This window comes from Uncinocarpus reesii, genomic scaffold (assembly GCF_000003515.1).
Source record: "Uncinocarpus reesii 1704 scaffold_1 genomic scaffold, whole genome shotgun sequence".
Lineage (NCBI taxonomy): Eukaryota > Fungi > Ascomycota > Eurotiomycetes > Onygenales > Onygenaceae > Uncinocarpus > Uncinocarpus reesii.
In genome coordinates this window covers 7,495,857-7,515,852 of record NW_003052500.1, presented here as the reverse complement: position 1 = coordinate 7,515,852, position 19,996 = coordinate 7,495,857, and the positions used below count along the sequence as shown (strand labels likewise).

Below are 19,996 nucleotides of genomic sequence, written 5' to 3'. Positions count from 1 at the left end.
ATGGCCAGCATTGGAAACGGCTAACTAAGTCTCTTACCTGGTTCAAATCAATCGGGGTCACCGCAATCTGGATTCCGCCTGGCTGCAAAGCTATGGAGCCGGCTCGCAATGGGTATGATATCTATGATCTGTATGACATCGGTGAATTCGACCAGAAAGGCTCAGTGGCTACAAAATGGGGATCCAAACAAGAGCTGCAGGTTTTGGTAACGAAAGCGCAAGAGATGGACATACGGATACTCTGGGATGCAGTACTAAACCACAAAGCTGGAGCTGATAGCCAAGAAAGGTGCCAAGCAGTCAGAGTGAACTCAGATGGTAAGGCCCCTTTCTCCCTGACATATGCTGCTCCGTTAACAACACATTCCTTGTAGACCGAAATACGGAAATGGATGCTACACCCGAGGAAATTGAGGCTTGGCTTGGATTCGAGTTTCCAGGGCGTGGTACTCAATATAGCTCCATGAAATACCACTGGCGCCATTTCACCGGGGTCGACCACGATCTTGAATCCGGAACAAAGGCTATATACAAAATAGTTGGTGATGGTAAAAAAGGTTGGGCTACTGATGTTAGCAGGGAATTCGGAAATTATGATTACCTCATGTTTGCCGATGTCGACTTCTCTAGCGATGAAGTCAAAAACGATGTTAAGAACTGGATCTATTGGCTTCATAGCCAGATTCCCATTGGCGGGCTTCGACTTGATTCTGTGAAACATTATTCTCGGTCGTTTCTGCTAGAGTTCATCCTGCACATAAAGGATCAAATCGGACCTGACTGGCTTTTCGTCGCCGAATATTGGAAAAATGACGCTAAAGAGCTCATAGACTACTTGGATCAGATGAAGAACTTATTGCTTCTTGCTGACGTTCCACTGGCGCATAATATCTCTGAAATTTCACACCAGCGAAACGTCCCTCTCCGACAAATCCTCAATGGAACCCTGCTGAAGGAGCGGCCGGATCATGCAATGGTAAGAACATTCAATGTGACAACATAAATATGTCTCTATATGTTAGGGGCTGACCTTTGGTAGACGTTTGTCACCAACCATGACACGGTACGTCCTTGAGGGATTACGGGTTCTAATGAGATTTTGCTTACTGTTTTAGCAACCAGGGCAATCATTAGAGGTAAAAAGCATTTGCTTTTCTCTCTCGACACCTCGCCACCCTGGCAAGCTTGGTGCTGACTTTGGGTTGTATCCTCATAGCTTCCAGTGGAAGGGTGGTTCAAGCCACTGGCATACGCATTGATTCTACTTCGCAAACAAGGGCATCCATGCCTCTTCTACGGTGATCTTTGTGGTATCAATAAGGGCCTCCTGAATGCTGCCGAGCCCCCAGTGCCCGATCTAGAGTCTCTTGTTTTGGCACGTAAACTTTATGCATATGGACCGCAACGCGATTATTTCGCCAGAAAACACTGCATTGGTGAGCCCGTTCCTCGCCCAAGGCACTATATTCCTCTCAAGTGTTTGGCCAGCAAAAGATTAAATGGTACTTAGGTTTTGTACGATTTGGAAATGCAAAACACCCATCCGGCCTTGTTTGTCTCATGAGCACTAGAGGTCGCCGCGTTAAGCTTATGAAAGTTGGAAAAAGCCATGCCGGAGAAAAATGGAAAGAGTTTTATGGCGCGCATGGTGGAACTGTGACGATCAACCGCCTGGGTTACGGCCTCTTTGGAGTTTCTCCAAAAAGTGTCAGCGTTTGGGTTAATCCCCGAGCTGCAGGGAGAGCCGAAAGTCGGGATTCCTAAAAAGCAAGTTATCGAAATAAGGCTGCCCTTGAAAGTATGTGACTCTTTTTCTCTGTTATCGTCTACTTACGAGTGACCAGTTCCAAGGTAATTAGGTCAGTATTGGAGAGGCGATCGTCCAAGGGAGATGCAAAGGGGGTTATGTGATGGACAAATGACTTGATTCCCACGTTTTATGTGCGGGAAGATGATATTTGACCCGAATAGTCCATGCTGAGAACAACACGAGCGGTCAGACCTGAACACCGGGATTTCATTTTCCAATTGCTATGATTCGCTTTAACGGGAATGTTTGGGCCTTCTGGGCGGGATTGCAATCCAAATGCACTGCTTGATATCGTGCTAGTCAAAGCACGCGATGAGTGTTTTGTTTTATTATCGAAGCTGTAACCAGTTCACACTGTCTCTACTCTGTAAGTCAAGGTGAAAGGCAGTCATTATACTCTGTATAGTTAACTTACCTGCTGAGGCCATTTGAACCAACTTCACAAGACAGTAGTTAAACCCCAACATCAAGACTCAACACTCACTACCTGCTTCCCGGTGCTTTTCCATGGACTAATAAATAATGATGGACTTTTGTGTTGCCGTTCCGAGAGCTAACTAACTAGTTAACGCTTGTTAGCCCGGCTGGGCTGCTGTGAAGCCGTGTTATCCGAGCCGCCGGCGTTTCTCGTCGACTTTGCCCCATGGAGTGCTGGATTGGCGGTTCCCCACGCCCCCTTAGAATGAACTCGAGCATGCGAAAACCGGGGTAGACATGGAGCATTCTCCCCTTCGTTTTTGGCCTGGAAAAGACGGCGCCAGACGAATGTGATCTCCAGCAGCCAAGGATGTCTGGCCGGACGGCACTGCTACATAGACCTGCTTCGCTGTGGGGCAGGATGACCGAGAAACGAATGTTATTGATATTTCTTTCTTTTTTTTCCCCAATTATTTTGTGAAGAATATTATAAGTGGGATTCCCCAAGATTGAGGGGGGATTTATGGGGAAGGCTTTCCTGCCTTTTACCTGTCCCTCATCGTTGCCTGTGAAGATATCATACGGCGTGCGATGAAATGTCGGAAATTGAAGCTACAAGCGCTGGCGGGATGGCAATAGGCGGTGATAAAATGACGCCGGCTGCTGGTATGTGGTCCACAGGCCTGAGAAAAGGGATACTGAGCAGAACCCCCGGACTAACCACATTCACATCAGAAACTATCACTTCGGTGAGCTCGACGCAGGTATCGATTGGCGCGAACGAGGCGGCTGGCTCTCCCAGCGACGGGGGAGAGTCTGGCGGGTATAAATTCCGGCGAGTGGCGTCCAAGATGGTGGTTTCGTTTGGCTCGCAGGATCCCGAGAATCCTGTCAACTGGTCAGCGGTAAAAGAAACTTGGAAAAACTCCCTGGGCTATTCGGTTCATGTTGGCTAAAGGATGATCTCGATTTTAGAGAAAGAAGTTGTTCATTTTAACGTCGGGGGTCCTCGGGGTCCTGAATAGCACCCTAGGGAGCTCCCTCCCCAGCGGTGCAGTGCCTTATATTGCGCGGGACTTTGGGATTGAAGGCAAAGAGCAGCTGGCCCTCCCAATATCGATGTTCCTTATTGGTTACGTTGTTGGTCCGATTATATGTGGCTCGTTATCAGAAGCATATGGAAGGAAACCGGTTATTGTCACCGGTTTCATAGGATTCATGGCCTTCACGCTTGCATGTGCGGTTTGCCAGAACTGGGCTTCACTTCTGGTGTTGAGACTTCTAGTTGGAGTCGTAGCATCGGCTCCGGTGGCTGTTATTGGCGGAGTATTTGCGGATATACACGACGAACCAAGGGAGCGTGGTCGGGTGATGGCATACTATATGGCTGTAAGATGGTCCCATCACAACGTCAACATGCTGGAAATTTCTGCTAACAAACTTGATAGGCGACATGTGTTGGACCTGTTGCCGCGCCGTTTATTAGTGGATACGTTTCCGGTGTCACTTGGAGATGGGCCTTTTGGGTAGGGCTTATATTTGCAGGATTCTCGCTGCCTTTTGTGGTATTCATGCCTGAAACATATGCTCCGATTTTATTGAAGAAAAGGGCGAAAAAGCTGCGCAAGGAAACGGGGAATAATAATATTGTTGCGCCGTTTGATCTCGAAAAGCGCGACCTGAAAGTTACTTTAACGGTGACTTTAACACGCCCGATACGGATGATAATCCATGAATCTATTGTCCTGTTTAGCTGTTTGTATCTTGCGTTGGTGTATGCAATCTTTTTCCTTTATTTTCAGGCATATCCAGTGATCTTTCAAGGTAAACTTCCCTATTTACCACCTCCTCCCTTAATATCTGCTAACACGGCTTCATCAAGGAATATATCACATGTCCTCTGGGAAATCTGGATTAACGTATCTCATTAGTGAGTAATAAACCCGGGAAGAGAGTCACGTTTATGGAGCTAACGAGTTGGTAGTTGGGCGCGGGTGCCTTTCTCTCAGTAGGAATTTTCCTTTGGTGGGATAGTATTCTATACAAAGCAAAGGCTCAAGGCGCAGCCTGGTCCGAACTCGAGGAATATAGACGTCTCCCACTCGCCTGCCTGGGGGGACCTTTATATGTTATTGCCCTGTTCTGGCTGGGCTGGACCGCAAGACCAGAAATCCACTGGGTTGTTCCAGCACTCTCAGGTATACCATTTGGCATGGGATTCATGTTGATCTTCATGGCAATTTTGAATTATCTGGCCGATGCGTACGAAACCTTCTCCGCCAGCGCCCAGTCTGCGGCCAGCTGTACTCGAAGCATCTTTGGTGCCGGTCTTCCTGTCGCTGCTGTCCCTATGTTCAACGCGCTGGGCGCCAGCTGGGCGTGTAGCTTGCTGGCGTTTTTCAGTCTTGCAATGTCAATAGTGCCGTTTGCGTTCATCAAGTATGGAACGCGGATCAGGGCGAATAGTAAGTTTTGTCAGTATCTGAAGGACCTGAAGGAGAAGCAAAGGAGAGAAGAGGAGGCAGAACAGAGAGGTGCGAGTGCAGTAGATAGCGAAAAGGCTGCTGATGGGTTGTCTTTGAATGAAGTGGATGAAAAGCTATCTTGATGTGATTTTTGTTTGATAGCTGATTAGAGCAATGAAAAATTCTGAAGGCAACTGACTCTCTAACTAGTTAACTGGCTACATATGGCTTTGTCAGGTGTAACAGCCACCAGCAACAAGCCCGTTGGATGCTTTTCACTGATCGCCAGGCAAAGCAAAGTGCTAACTAGTTGATCAACGAACTAGAGCACTAGATTAACTAGTATTCAAAAATTCAACAATCCTGGCGGTGCTTTATATGCGATCACTGTGACACCTGTCCTCTCGGCTTTGAGACTGCAGCCTAAATATGACACTGGCACATCCAGGTCCAATCGAGCATCGCGACCGGCATCAAGTTCAATCAACCAAACACACCAACTTGCCCTTGGTTTCATTCCTCTCCATCATCTCGTGCGCAATCCCTACGTCTTGCCAGTTGAACACTTTCTCCGTGTGATGCTCGTACGTTCCATCCAAAAGACCGGGCATAACCTTCTCCTCAAATAGCCCTCTCAATCGAGCCTGGTAATCCACGTCTCTTGAACGGAGGGTGCTTCCTTCGACCCGCGCCCTTTTCCTCAACAGTGGAGCGATATTGACTTTGTCGGGGAGGATTGAACCGCCCATAAGGCCTAGCACGACGACCCGGCCGTCCTGAGCAAGCACGTCGAGATTCGACTGGAAGTACGAAGCCCCGACAAAATCGATAACCAGATCCATGCCGCGATCGTCGTTTTGCTTCTTGAGCTCTTCAACCCAATTTGGATGATTCGTGTTCACGGCGCCAGTGCAACGCAATCTTTCGACGCAGAATGTACACTTTTCATCCGTGCGGGACGTCGCGAATACCTTTGGCGCTGAGTTGGTTTCGGTCGGTGCGTTTCTGGAGAGCTGGATTCCCGCAATCGACACAGACGATGCGCCCGCATGCCAGAGAATAGAGCGCGTACGCCTAGGATCATACTCGCCAACGAGATAGAGGGCTTGAAGGGCTGTGAACCAGACTTCGCACAGGCCCGCAGCGTAGTCCCAGCTCCAATCTTTGGGCTTTTGGATCAGCATTCTTTTATCAACCACCACATACTCCGCGTAGCCACCGCCATATAGCAAGCCAAACACTTCGTCACCGGCTTTCCACAGCGGGGTATGCCCTTTCTCCACATCAGAGCCAACTTCCTCCACAACACCGCTGAATTCTAGGCCCAAGATGTTGGTAATGCCGGGGAGGGGCGGGTAAGCGCCCCGACGTTGAAGCGTGTCGGCCCTGTTAAGCCCGAAGGCTTTGACGCGAACGAGGCAATCCGTCGGCGAAGGTTTGGGTTTGGGTACGGAGGGATTGATAAAAAGGTCTGAGGCTGAGCCTTTACCCCCTTTGATATCTGAGAAAAAGGCTATTAGCAGCTAAACGTGGACCGGGGATAACATCAAGCCTACCGACGGCCCGCATTGTTTCCGCCATGGCTCCTATTAGGATAATCTCTTGAGGATGATAATTGCAGCAAAAGTAGCTGCTTGACGAGGGCCCAATTGCCAAACTAAATACCCTCAATAAGGGGGCGGGGATCAATGCTCAAGCGCGAGCCGGTGATTTCATTGGCTGGAACCGGGAATCGGGATTTAGTCGGAGAAAAAGATCCCGCGCGGGGCTCAGCTTACTAATACGAGACGAGTGACATCATTGCCAAGACATAGTCACGTGTAGATATAGTTCTTGGCATAGAACGAGATCAGATTCCAAATGCTTGACGGCTCAAAAGGTGGAAAGATATTTGCACTGTATGACGATTCATCAATGCAACTGATGAAGGTATTTATATACAATTAAGCAAAATTTTCACAATCCTTACTGCTTCATGCAACACCCCTATAGCAAGTTTCCACATGTGTGTAAAGAATATGGAAATCCAATAACCAAACTCCAAAGAAAAAGCTTTAGCCAAGATATATCATACCACAACAGTAATATAAGGCCGCATAGCTCCATCTACATCTCATGTTGTACATAAAGATGTCGTCGAAACCAACTGAACACCTGGGAAAAGTCTGCACTGGGTTTATATCGGCCACGGCTTTGGGTAGTCTTGGCAGAATCAAAATTAGCGTCCAAATTGACCTGGGCAAAGAGCGCTGATTTACTCACTCTGCTTGCAGATGGGTTGCATACTAGCACACAGCTAAGACCTGACAGGAAGGCGGCGGCGAGAGCCGGGGCCGCCAGGACCACCGGGAGGACCACCTGGACCGCCTGGACCGCCGGGACCTCCTGGAGGGAAGCCAGGACCACCAGGGCCACCGGGAGGACCACCTGGACCACCTGGGGCGGCTGGAGGGAAGGCCGGGGCCACCAGGACCACCGGGACCACCTGGACCACCCTGGACCACCTGGGCCCGCCTGGAGGGAAGCCAGGGCCACCGGGACCACCGGGACCACCGGGAGGACCACCTGGACCACCTGGGCCGCCTGGAGGGAAGCAGGGGCACCAGGACCACCTGGACCGCCTGGACCGCCTGGACCTCCTGGCAGGGACACCAGGACCACCAGGACCACCGGGACCACCGGGAGGACCGCCAGGACCGCCCGGACCGCCTGGAGGGAAGCCAGGGCCACCAGGGCCACCGGGAGGACCACGTGGGCCACCTGGACCTCCTGGACCGCCTGGAGGGAAGCCAGGGCCACCGGGAGGACCGCCAGGACCGCCAGGACCGCCTGGAGGGAAGCCGGGGCCACCAGGGCCACCAGGGCCACCGGGAGGACCACCTGGACCACCTGGACCGCCGGGAGGACCGCCTGGACCATCAGGGGGACCGCATGGAGGGCAGCCGGGAGGGCCGTCGGGTGGACCATCTGGAGGACCGTCTGGAGGACCGTCTGGCGGACCGTCTGGAGGGCCATCTGGTGGACCGTCTGGCGGACCGGGGGGTGGACAGTCGGGACAATCTGGAGGACCGTCTGGAGGGCCATCTGGTGGACCGTCTGGCGGACCGGGGGGTGGACAGTCGGGACAATCTGGAGGACCGTCTGGAGGGCCATCTGGTGGACCCGGAGGAGGACAATCGGGGCCACCAGGAGGGCAGTCTGGAGGAGGAGTGCCCTGGGCCACTCTTTTGGCTATAGAGTAATCTCGAGAGTTGGGTCTTGTAGGCGCTGAAATGGCCCCGAGCGCCAGCAGGCCCATGACAACGAGTTGGAAACGCATGATCAGAAAAATTAACCGATCAACGGAGGAAAAGAAACATAAACGTAATCGGAAGAGAAGATTGTCGTAGCTGCTTTGATTGGTGGTTTGGGGTGGCTTTCGGTTTAGACGTGTCCTGAGAACTGAACTCGAAGAGTGCGGAAACGCTACCTTATATGTTGTTCTCCGAGTGTAGGAATCACTCTAAAATGGTAGATCTGCGCTCAAAGGGACGCGGTCGAGATTTACCCCAGATTGACAAAAGATCCATGGGAGTGTTGAAGGAGTCGAATCATCCCAGTGCGTTTACGTCTGCTTCCGCCAAAGCTACCTTGAATAGCTTCAGTTTGTGTCCGAAGCTGAAGTCTTGCCCTTGTTTGCCATCGTAACCAGTCGACGAGGTTCCCCTCAGCCCACAGCGTATTGGCATAAGGGATATGAGGATCAACTCTAGGGGTATACGTTCTGGTATTTTCTCGAAGGATGCCCGAAACACCACCCAGGATGTAGAGCGGTTCAAAAACGCCTTGAAACAGAAGCGACTATCTCATCCTTGGATGTTTGCCATTGGCTTGTTTCTTGAACCCGGGTATGAAACATGGTCCAATGGAGTTGGTCTTTCCATTGCCTATTCAGACGCTGAGAAGCGAAGATCGCGCTTGGGGTCAAAATGCGAGCCACGTCAGGTGTTGACGCTCGAGGAAACAGAGAATGTCAAGCACCGTCGTTGAAGCCATCGTCGTCTGATCGGCCGGGGAAGACTGAAGATCTGTGCCAATCGTTAAAGAGACGATGTTCGAGGTCGTCTTGGCCAAATCCGGTTAACTAACTTAGCGATGATGCACGTGACCTTCATTTTGGGCAACGAGTCAACGACATCCTCAGCAGTCAGCATCACCGCACAACCGCTTTACAGGTGCTATCAGAGCCCGTTGGTGAAATGATTTGATAGCTAACTAACTGTTGAACCCTTTCCGACCTTCAGGTACTATTCGCGAGAAGCGCAGCCATTGATTGCCTTTTTCGTTACCCATGATGCTCTTCCCCTTGGCCAACCACCTTTCCACGCCACTGGAGCTTCCCCGAACTTCTTGCCGGGGCCCATTGTAATGGTTTCCCGCCGGATCAATCCCCAGTACCCGGAACGACGATATGTTCCTCGCTCGGATAACCATAATTCGAGAATCCAGTTTCTCAGTTGGGCAGAAGAGAGCTTGTGACACCACGGAACCAGCCCGCTCATGTTTCAATTCTTTGAAACGGGGCCTGTTTCTTTCAACCCGTGACGCAACCATCTCCAGGCTCACCCTTCAATCTTCCAATGTCTTGGGGAACCCTGCCTTTTGTCCTGAGACGGAGTTGGAGGCGTCGTCTCGAGCACCAATTGTTCAATATGCTTTTGGGCCTGAAACTGCGCATCTTCTTCCACCTCCCTCTTCCTCACAATCCAAGTTCCGTTTCCTGATTACATTTATCGGTTCATAACACTAGGGGAAGAGTGTCGACGAATTACAGCCTTGCAAAAGGGTCACAATCACTGGACATTTCTACCCTGAAATGGCCTCGTAGGAACGCTCTCGAAAGCATACGGTTCAACCGATATGCCTCCAGTTGTTCTACGAACACATGTCAGATCTACACTGCCATAGTATGTACATGAAAGAAACCACTTTTCCTGCTATTCCTATAGACCATGAAAATGCCACCCCTTCTTTGTTGAAACCACCCATCTCAGCAATTCACAATTCATAGATGTACTTGAAATCGAGGATGCGTTCTGATTTTCTCCCCGTATTTGAGCAATACAAATGGGACAGGGGCCAATGCTAACGCGATAAACGCTAGCAGACTTGTTCCCCACCCTATCCCCAGATTTTCATACAGCCTAGTCCCCGCCAGGGGGAGCGTCGCCGCGACGATGGATCGGAGCACGATATTCGCGGAAATAGCACTTGCGGAGTAAATCGTATAGACGTCGATCAAATACGCCATAATGGAGAAGAAGTAGCACAGAGTTCCTGCTCCGATGAATGCTGTGCCGAGGATCGGAATGGACCAGTGAAGTCGATACATCGCCGTCCAGCCATAGAACAAGTATCCCAAGGGAAGGATTATGGCGCCCAGGGCAAGTGGCGGGAGACGCCATTCTGGCTTTGGAGGACCGTCCGGGTTCGATTTTCTCATTCTGATGACGTATCGATCAGAGAAGAGCGCTGCAATGATCTGTGTGCCCACGTAACCTATGCCGATCCCAATGTACGCAAGGCCAACGGAGGAGGGCTTGAAGCCATATTGCTTCTCAAAGACGAATGTATACGTTGTAAAGAGAAAATAGCTGTAGCCATACGAAATGGTGATCATGAGTGCCATGAGAAAGACTATTGGGGAGAATAGAAGTAACTTGGAGGGACGGAGGATTGCCATCTTGAAAAGAGATTTGGCACTTTCACCGGTGTCATATTTTGATACCAGGTCCATGTTTTCTGTTTCTTGCCTTAAACGGGCGGCTTTGCGGGCTAGGATGGTCGGCGCATACGTTTCACGCAACAACGCCAAAGAGATAATGGTAAGCGTTCCGCTCTATCGATGTTAATAAACGTACACCGCGTCAGTCTTTAGAATGCTCAAACGTACCGCAATTGTCATCATCCAGAATATCCACCGCCATCCAGTGCTATCGGTCATGAAACCGCCTACAATCGGTCCTAACGCGGCGTGTCAGAAAGGAATTGGCTGGCTAGATTTGAATGCATACCGACGACCGGCCCCTACGCTGGCGGTTAGTTGACAGAACCCACAACTTTCTAAACGAATCAATTCAACCGCCAAAATGAACGCACCATTAAGGGCCCCATCCCCCATATGCTCAAAGCGACCCCTCGCCTTTCCAGCGGAATAAGATCAGCTATAGATCCGCCACTCAGGGACAGTGAAGGACAGCCCGCCAACCCCATAAAGAATCTAAAGGCGATAAGCATGGAGAGATTGGTACTCAGGGCACATCCCATTGACGAGATGGTAAGGAATATGTTGGAAGCGTGATATAGTGGATTCCTTCCATACAGCTCGCTTAACGGAGGCAAGACAAGCGGACCGATAGCCCAGCCTATCGCAAAGACAGAGACGACAAAACTCGATAGAGCTCCGTTATGTGAATTGAATTCGTGCATCACCCCTTGTACACTGGGAGCAAAGACTGTGGATCCAAAGGCGCTGTGAAAAGACGTTACTCCCGAGTGCTCAGCTGTGTAGGTGGTCCACCACCTACTTCAGAAACGTAACGATAGAGACTATCGTGATGGTCATCCATTTCCGGGCAGACGACCAGTTCATCGGGTTTTCAGGATCGTTTGGTCCATCCCAGTCAACTACATTTGACTTTTCGGTACCATTGTGGAAAGAGGTTTGGGCTTCTAACCCCTGGGGATTTTCTCTGCTTGAAGGCCGTGAGTGAGGGCTCATTTCAATGACGGAGGTATTTGTCGCCATGATACGAATAAAAGGAGATACGCAGCCCAAAGTGCTATCAGCTAACAGAGGCACATGTGCTCCTGAATTGCAGCGCCATCAAGCGTTTTATATTCAGTCAGCTTTTTCCGGATCTCCGGGGAGACTTGGGTTCAGCCCCGAAGAGTAGCGGAGGGCGGAACAGCAGGGGCAAACATGTCCCTATGCTGATATATGCCGAGTTATGGTGCCCTTATTGCATATGAAAGTACAGGCCTGGATGGTGGCTACTCGCGGGGCGGAATCCAGTAGCATCTCACAGATTGGCCCTAAATCGGATTGTGTGACGCAAGAGAGAGCGGCATTTTGGCAATTGGTAATTCGGTTCTGGCTGTCCAACATATGTTTTAGAGCCTACGGGCTCTTTCACCCGAGTCCAAGGGGGTCATGCTGTTAAGTTAAAACTGGAAAATTGTTGTGTGGATGGATCTCGTGGAACTTGGACCATGGTGTAACTCTCCATATAGGCCCAAGCTTGTTTTTCTTCGATACTGGCGGTGCACATTCTTCGGCAGCGAATTGATATCGCCTTAGACTTGCACGTGGCCATGCCTAACAAGGCGTGCAGAGAATTGCTCCGAAAGCATTCTATCCAAAAGTGAGAGTCCTCGGCCCGATTTTCTCAGCCAGTAAACAAAATGGTAGTAAATTCTGGATGAAGGCATGAGCAGGCATAGCACTACCCAACAGAAGTCAAAGGACAAGCCGGAAAATCCCTAAGCCAATTTGGATGCAAGGGCAGCTTGTTTGCTGAGCACGTATTGCGAACCAGCGCGAAACAGCATATATGTAAAGCCTTCCTCCATGCGAAAGAAAAGGCAAAAGAGCATCAGCCATGATTGAAGGGCTAGAGCGTAAATAGAAAATGTAGGATTTCTCCCAGCTTGCCTGCAGGGCAGCTCTTTGGGCTGCATTTCATGGAACGAACAATTCCAACAGGAAGCATTTGTGCTTCTAGTTACCGGGTTGGACAGCCAGGCTGCAGGTTCATTTCGCCCCTTGATCCCAAACCTGTGGTTGGATTTGGCTGTTGAAACGCTCTGGGTATCTCGGATGGATGCTAACGAGTTTCAAAGCGCGCAGAATCTGTGGCATCGCGTCAGGGCGTCAAAACAAACTGCTGAGAGCGTGAGTGATTGGTGATTGTAGTTGAATGGTTGTTTCATTGCAAGTTGAGAGACACCTGCGTTGGTGACTTGTCTCAGCCAGTGCATAGTTATCAGCAATGGAGAAGCTGATGTCTCGCTAGAAGTTGCTGTCAGGCTAACAGTTCGTCAGCCTTATGTGTGGTCCGCGAAGGCGAACTAATAACTAGCTACCAACAAGGGACGGAGGACTCGGGAATTCAGCCCATTCGACTCTGTTGACGATATCCATCCTCCTCAATATGCGCTCCTCCAGCCACAGCGCCAATCCAGCATGGCGTCCAGCAGCAGATGCCAGGTCCTGGAGAGTGAAACCTGCACTCTGCTCTTGGCCTATGGTGTTGCAGGACTAGCCGCCGCATCCCAGCCTCTCGAAATAGCCCGAGGTGCCCTGGCTGGGGATGCTCGCAGAAAAGGCCTGTCCAGGTCTCATTGTTACGTCGTCCTTCGCCTATCCACTTGTCTGCTTGGGATGCCCAGAATAGCAGACGGCTATTATTGCTGTGAACCCGCGGACCTACGCCACACAAGACGGATGCTGCAACCCTGACGGCCAGAGCTCGTTCTCGACAACAACCCTGTCGAGGGACAAGAAGCGACGGCGACATCTGCAACGTACGCCCATGACTAAGACAGCGCAAGTCTCAAGCCCTCCGGTTGCTTTCACGTTCACGACATCTGCAAGGCTCGAACGGCTTTCCTCCTCGGCCACGTTGACCACAACCGGCTGCCTGTTTTCCCTCGTCCAGTCTTTCGTTTGACGCTGGCATTTATCCAGTCTTCACTCTACCCAATTCGCTCGAATTACTTACTCAAAGAGTCGCTCGTTCGCCCCGCTTCGCAGTTCCTATCCCACATATCCCCGGAGGCTCTGCCGTGCTGTTCTCTCGTGTCTTTCAGATGCCAATGTAGTGACGCCAAACCAAGATGGGTCCCCATCGCTACTCAGAACTTACACGCAGCATTGGGATATTCAATGATCAGCTACCATGGTATTGGAAGCTCTTCGCAAGCGGTTCGGCATGGCTCCTTTTGGCAGGGTAGGTCGCCACAGGCCAGCGTCGATAAGCCATTGTTGCTGACAGATTGTCGGATTCCCAGGTTTCTGATGCTCCCGGTTGCAATGGAGCACGAGTCTTCGAAATTACGAGGAAATAGACAAGCGTTGATTGCTATAGCTCTCGCTTTGGTTGTCGTCGCATCCGTCAATTGTGTCGTATACTGCGTCAAGTGGAGGAAGGCTTACGAGCTCGTGGATTCAATTTTCTTGTATGCCGTTTCTCCTCCCTAGATGCTTGCTTTATCTCTCCTCAGTAATTAACTTTGTCCCCCTTAGAGCATATTTTGGATCTAGTATCACCGGGCTATTCAACCTTGTGTTGAATATCATGCTTCGACGCCTAGCTCTGGATAGTTTGGCCATAGTTGGCATTGCAATATGCTCCATCTTCACAATTGGATGTGGAATAGCTGTTATATATCACTGGCGGGATGAGTTTCTGGCCTCTGGGAGACTGGGGCGGAAAAGAAGACGCTGTGGAGACGATCGTCTCGATGATGGCGAGCTACAGAGACAGCAGCTCGCTAAGCTCCTTTTCAAGAATTCTGATCGAGCGCCTAGTCCCGACGTTACTCAAAATACTTTCCGCATTGATATCCCTGACGGGGCAGGGGCAGGGGAAGATGAAGCGACTGCGCTCCCACAACAGCCGTACGAATTCCCTCTCGCACCGCCACCTCCTAAAACCAGCTATCACCCAAAAGGACGCCCGGCAAGCTCTAGACGGTCGTCTACGCCCGATAGCACAAAATTGCGTGATGTCAAGTCGGACCAGCCTCGACGCCATAGGCTTGCTGAGCTAGGCGACCTTTGAATGTTAACGACCGTTCTATCTCTTATTCGTTGCCATGGGGGCTGCTACGACTTGGTCTTTCTTCGGTGCCATATATAACGTGCTGCTGTTCATTTGAATTTCTATCCCTATATTCTGGGGCTTGGCCGGATGGTGGCGCCCGGAGCTGAGAGATGATTTTATTAATATATTAACCATTGGCTGACTTAATTAGACACGCGTTTCTCTTACTCAATACGTCGACTTCTAGCAATATAGCCTGGTCCTACCTCTTGTGCGGCTTGCTCCTAATTCATCAACGACAATACGGAATGGGTTCGAAAACGACCAGGACACTAATTGCGCAACTGATATTTCTGTTCAACTTGCCTTGCAGAAGGCTGGATTGTCTTCCTGTCTTGAAAATTTCATGTACGATGTGATGTCAGGTACAACGTGGGCGATGTCCTTTCGACATAATTCCTGCCTGCGCAAAAATGATTACTTCAAAAATGCTCCGTTTGTCTTCGCAACCTGCTCATCATAATACCCTTGAAAAGCCAGCCATCCTTTATCTGGCCCACCAACCTGCTTTGCAGTGACCTCGGCCTCTTCCTCATCAATCATTATTTTCTTATACCCTGACCCATTCGCGGCGGCGTCGGCGAGTAACTGCGCGTGGCACGTCTTGTCCAAACTAATGAACCAAAATGCCGCCTCGTCCACACTTTCTCCGACAGTCAACAGCCCGTGGTTTCGCAGAATTACAGCTTTGCCGTCGCCCAAGGCTTTTGTGATTCTGACTCCCTCCTCGCGATCAAGTACCACGCCGCCAAAGTTATTGTACACACCATGCGATTTGTAAAATCGCAAAGCGTCTTGCGTCATCATGTCCAACTCCCTTCCAAACACCGAAAACGCTTTTCCATGCACGCTATGGGCGTGGCATGCAGCGTTGATGTTTGGGCGTGCCTTGTGGATCTCCGAGTGGATGGCGAATGCTGCTGCGTTAATGGGCTCGTTCCCAATGACGACCTGCCCTGCTTCATTGACCAGGATAAGGTCGGAGACACATATCTGTGAGAAATGCTGCGAAAGAGGATTCAACCCTTCTCAGGCACCATGTTATTACATGCTTTTCTACAAGCAAGAAGCCCGTCCCATGAACTGGCTGGGTTGCGGGGGAGGGTAGCAAAACATACAAAAATGATCTGTCAGAATCGGATCTCTCACCGAGATATGTCCTGCCACACCCTCGTCGAATCCGCGATCAGCAAAGACTCGAAAGGCAGCTGCGAGATGCTGCTTGCGATATAGACGTTCCTCTTCGAGAGTGTCGAATTTTGGATAGCTTCTGATATGCAGTTCCTGACCGCTGACGGTCCGATTGTTCATCTGAACCTGTTCGATTACTTCACTGCGTTCGGCACCCCGATCGTCGTCCGCGTGGGTCTCCTTCTGAGGAACCACAGCTGGGGCTAGCGCTTCCACAACTGATGGGGCCATTGTTTTCCTGGTCAAGTTTTGCTCTGCTTTTCTATTTCTTTTTTCCACTTTTGCTCGGTGCTTGATATTAGGGATTCTGGGTATGTTATCTCTTTTGCGATAAATGGTTTTGCCGCTTTGTTCCCACATCAACCTTCAGGCTTGCTCTTCTTTTCCCAGTAATATAGAAATCCAGCAAGATTAAGTAGTGAATGACCAGCTCGGCCCGGGCTTTTTACCCCGGATGCCGAGGGCAAAAGCCGGCATCCCGCAACGTCTGGTGATTTGTTGTGTACTTCGTATTTATTGGATGGGATCCGGGAATTAAACCAGTATATCATCCCAACTCGTTCAAAACTTCGAAGTTGGCCTAATTGGGGGGCGAACAAGCCCCCTTGACAAAGACCCATACCGCCACTGTGGTCCAAATGGAAGCCGGGAGAAGGAATGAGAATGGGTAGTGCCGACGGACCGCATGGCTGGTGCGGAGTCGAGTAGTTAAACCACTTAACTAGTTAGTCAATTAGGAGTGGGGGACGACATCCTCATGTTTCAAGGGAGGCGGGCGAAATATCATTGTTTGTGAGCGCAGTGAACCCAACCGCACACGCCCAGTAGAGAAGTGAATCAGAGTTGCTAAGATGACAGATTTGTGGGAGATGCTCGAGTTGTTACCTCTCTTGCTACTTGGCATGATATGGATTGTAGGTAGAGGAGATAGTGAACCATTCCTGCGAGCCTGAGGGATATAGCTTTGATATATCAGGTATGGATGAGAAAGCAATGCGGGCATATTGAGCTCTGCTTATCCCTCCAGTCCCAATATCTTATCGCCGCTGAAGGACGGTTAGCATGGCTACAGGAGGCTGGTCCTTTGGGGTCTTTATTTCAAAGTGATTATCCTCAAATTAGTCATTATTTAACATCTTTCGGAATTATCATCACTGGATTGTAAGGATTTGGGTTTAAAACGTATGTGAGCCTAGGGTCCGAGAAGAAGGATGTGACCCCTGGCATCTTCCGCCATATTAGCAACATAACATCCCCAACTCAGCCATATCCAGCCGTAGAACCGTAGAATAAAAAGTAGGAAAAGTGCTGGACGACCCCCTGTTAAGCAGATTGCGCCTGCCCACCCATTCCAGCAACACCACAACGCTGTCCAGAACCCGCATGTCAATGAGCTCCCTAAGCCACCCTACCAATCAACCTTGACGGCGAGGGCAAGACGAGGGGCTATTTTCCACCTCTGCCTCCATATCTCCAAGAAGAACGTTGATTGGTATCTTAAGCCGGTTTGCCACTTCCTTAATCACTCGAACACGATGGTCAAGTGTTGCATGGCCCCCAGCGGCTTCAGAGATATCATCTTGAGAGACAGTTTCATCCACAAGAGACGCGATTGCTGGGGAGAGAATTTGAAGATTGCTTAGGGACAAATGGTAGTTGATTATCGCATTTGTAACAAGTTCAGATCGCACTGACATTGCAGTCTCGACCTGCTCCATCTGGGAGAGTAACCCTTGCTCTTTGGCCTGGGAACGCTTGAGGGCGGCTTGTAGCTGGTCAATTTCATATTGGAGTTCAACCACCTTTTCACTATCTTTTTCATCCCGAAGCAACACGAGCTTTGAAGGCTTTTTCCCATTGGGTTCATCCAGCTTTCTCTTCTTATTCTCATTCACAGTATATTCATTAGATGACAAGTATTGCATATCTGCCATTGGCCTTCCGCAGCTTTGATATGTCCAGTACATTGGTCTTGCGGCTAGGCTCTTATTTTCGCCTTGTTTCCAGGGACGTCGATTTCTTTTCACTTTGCCGTCACCGTTGAAATCTCCCGGCCAATACAATCCCATTAATTCTTTCGACATGTTTCCCTTTGACGCCCACGATGAAAGGGCATGGACTTGTTCATCACACAATAAGCGATAAAACGGAGGCAGATTAGTTGAGGCTAAGAGCGGCTCAGGTATGACATGCTGGAAAAGGGGGAAGGAATCGAAGTCGAGAGTCGCAATGCCATCCATCCAGTCTGGGCCCTCCCGGTCGGTAACCGCATTGCTCACAAGGAATCTTGGAAGTCGCGTTGCTCGGTTGATTCGGTTGGCCATGGCGAGTAAGTGAACCAGCTTCGTAGTTCTGCCCTTTTTCCAAATGGTTTTTCTCAGAAACCAAGCACGCAATTGAAAAGAGGTAGATATTTCAAATGGGGCAATGAGCGTGAGTACAAAAGTAACGGTAAACAAATTTTGACCTGAATAGGATAGTCAAGAATAATGTGAAGAAAAGCAGGCCAGGCTTGTCAGAGAAGCGAAGGGCTTGCGGGTAGTATATTCTTCCAGTGGCTCAATGAGTGTCGAGCATGAGAGTAAGCACCTGATAGTCACTCAGTTGTTGGTAAGTGTTTAGTGCAAGCTGACTTTTCCTGGTTTTAAGACGAAAAGATGCTGATTTTGTTGTTCTGGGGAGACATGGTTGTAGAGGTGAGAAAGGTCGGCTTAGTGAACGTGGGAACTTCCCGCTATAAATCCACCACAGATGCGTTACCCGTGAGCTTTCCGCTCCCCCAGCCATCCATACATGCAGCGTTAACCATCCAGCCCTCCCTGCCTAGACATCTCTGCCCACCCCAGACCCGCGTCCAGAGGATGGCCTTTCCAGTGCCCCAAAAGACCCAGAAAGTGTCTTTCCAGGCCCAGAAGATGCCAAACATATCTGCCCACAGACCTCCACGGAAGAGCCACCAGATCCACGATCTGTTTCCACGGTTCCAGAGTAAGCCGGCTTCACGGCGACGCTCTGCCATTATTTCCAAGGCTCTCTGTGCTTCGTCATAGTATGCCCTCTCGACGTTTCGACCTACGTGGACATGGCCAAACACATAGAGCATTGGTCTAATACGCCAGGCCGCCTCCAACAAGAACTGACAGCCGACTGAGTATGGGAAGTTGTCGCTGTGATGCTGTGGGGGGCTGTGGGAGACCAGAATATCGGTGTCCAGCGGGATGGGCGAGGGCCATGGGTCACCTCTTGTCGAAGGCGGATATTGGAAGGCGTGGATAGACGGGGAGGCGGGGTCGAGTTGAGGGATCTGGGGCGCCCCATGGACTTTAAGTGTCCTTGTAGACGACGCGGATCCAGGATGGAAGGACAGGATGACTGAAGAGTTCTGGAGATAATGGATGTCTCCCCACTCTATTGCTTCCTCGCCGCCAGAGTGCGGGACGAGTGTCCTGGCCTCTGGATCGAACCAGCTGTCATGATTCCCAGCAACGACCACCTTGTGCTTGTGCGGCAGGCTTCTCAGCCAGTTGACTGCTGCTTGGATTTCTTCGACGGTCCCGGCGTTGGAGAGGTCGCCGGAGTGGATCAGCAGGTCGCCATCAGGCACTTCGGGCAGCTGGAGCGTGTGGGTGTCGGAGATGCAGACGACACGGATGGGGGGCTGCGAGGGCGAGCGTGTATAGGGATCCGGACGCAGGGCAGAGAGTAGACCGTAGACGGGCCGCACGATAAAGAGGAGCGGCGAGGCAAAGAAGCGTGAAGCCAGCGACGGCGGATCAAAGGGAGCCATGTGCAGCGGCGGTCAGCTCAATGAACCGGGTTGGACGGCGAGACGATGGTGAATGCAGCACGACTGACTGTCTCTGGACCTCGTCAAGCGCCCAACAGGCCATTCCCACTCGTTCGCCATCTCGTCCTGCAGCGTGTCGTCGTCGCCGTCTTGCTGGCTGGCACCGCTTACATAACACCTGTGAAAACAAGGCGCTCAAACCGCGATGCAGCAACGAGAGCGTCTTTCTCCTCCTCCTTTGATGCCTGGCTCGTTGTTTTGTTGTTTATTTATAGAAATCGCCTGCATTGTTCGTTCTTGTCGGCGCCCGTCTTAAGTCGGGGCTGCTAGCCGCCCGCTCTGTTTCACCTGCTCGCCAAATCCCCAGCTTGCGGCGATTGAGTTGGTCTGCACAGCTCCTTGAAGACCATCCCATCACCACCCTGGCGGGGCTCGTCCACCACCTCCCACTCCCAACGCC

General features: G+C 50.8%; 8 protein-coding genes across 8 annotated transcripts; 4 read left to right on the top strand and 4 right to left on the bottom strand.

The window, feature by feature from the left end:
• Nucleotides 1-92: 92 nt before the first annotated feature.
• On the top strand, nt 93-1,764 carry UREG_02822 (uncharacterized protein; the record flags this gene model as incomplete). Its single annotated transcript, XM_002543260.1, has 5 exons — nt 93-318; nt 375-976; nt 1,040-1,063; nt 1,217-1,436; nt 1,511-1,764. The coding sequence occupies 5 exons, from the start codon at nt 93-95 to the stop codon at nt 1,762-1,764; spliced, it is 1,326 nt and encodes a 441-aa protein (XP_002543306.1).
• A 1,059-nt stretch (nt 1,765-2,823) lies between these two features.
• On the top strand, nt 2,824-4,835 carry UREG_02821 (uncharacterized protein; the record flags this gene model as incomplete). Its single annotated transcript, XM_002543259.1, has 6 exons — nt 2,824-2,893; nt 2,963-3,132; nt 3,203-3,616; nt 3,676-4,051; nt 4,110-4,157; nt 4,240-4,835. 6 exons carry the CDS (start codon nt 2,824-2,826, stop codon nt 4,833-4,835), a joined length of 1,674 nt encoding a protein of 557 aa, XP_002543305.1.
• A 336-nt stretch (nt 4,836-5,171) lies between these two features.
• UREG_02820 (uncharacterized protein) lies at nt 5,172-6,273 on the bottom strand (the record flags this gene model as incomplete). The annotated part of the gene is made up of 2 exons (XM_002543258.1): nt 5,172-6,193; nt 6,249-6,273. The coding sequence occupies 2 exons, from the start codon at nt 6,271-6,273 to the stop codon at nt 5,172-5,174; spliced, it is 1,047 nt and encodes a 348-aa protein (XP_002543304.1).
• A 549-nt stretch (nt 6,274-6,822) lies between these two features.
• UREG_02819 (uncharacterized protein) lies at nt 6,823-7,929 on the top strand (the record flags this gene model as incomplete). The annotated part of the gene is made up of 2 exons (XM_002543257.1): nt 6,823-6,855; nt 7,003-7,929. The coding sequence occupies 2 exons, from the start codon at nt 6,823-6,825 to the stop codon at nt 7,927-7,929; spliced, it is 960 nt and encodes a 319-aa protein (XP_002543303.1).
• A 1,807-nt stretch (nt 7,930-9,736) lies between these two features.
• On the bottom strand, nt 9,737-10,468 carry UREG_02818 (uncharacterized protein; the record flags this gene model as incomplete). The annotated part of the gene is made up of 1 exon (XM_002543256.1): nt 9,737-10,468. One exon carries the CDS (start codon nt 10,466-10,468, stop codon nt 9,737-9,739), a length of 732 nt encoding a protein of 243 aa, XP_002543302.1.
• A 3,101-nt stretch (nt 10,469-13,569) lies between these two features.
• UREG_02817 (uncharacterized protein) lies at nt 13,570-13,933 on the top strand (the record flags this gene model as incomplete). Its single annotated transcript, XM_002543255.1, has 2 exons — nt 13,570-13,682; nt 13,744-13,933. The coding sequence occupies 2 exons, from the start codon at nt 13,570-13,572 to the stop codon at nt 13,931-13,933; spliced, it is 303 nt and encodes a 100-aa protein (XP_002543301.1).
• Nucleotides 13,934-14,975: 1,042 nt separating this feature from the next.
• Nucleotides 14,976-15,980, bottom strand: UREG_02816 (uncharacterized protein; the record flags this gene model as incomplete). The annotated part of the gene is made up of 2 exons (XM_002543254.1): nt 14,976-15,475; nt 15,677-15,980. The coding sequence occupies 2 exons, from the start codon at nt 15,978-15,980 to the stop codon at nt 14,976-14,978; spliced, it is 804 nt and encodes a 267-aa protein (XP_002543300.1).
• A 1,184-nt stretch (nt 15,981-17,164) lies between these two features.
• Nucleotides 17,165-19,536, bottom strand: UREG_02815 (uncharacterized protein; the record flags this gene model as incomplete). Its single annotated transcript, XM_002543253.1, has 2 exons — nt 17,165-18,216; nt 18,543-19,536. The coding sequence occupies 2 exons, from the start codon at nt 19,534-19,536 to the stop codon at nt 17,165-17,167; spliced, it is 2,046 nt and encodes a 681-aa protein (XP_002543299.1).
• Between the last annotated feature and the right edge of the window lie 460 nt (nt 19,537-19,996).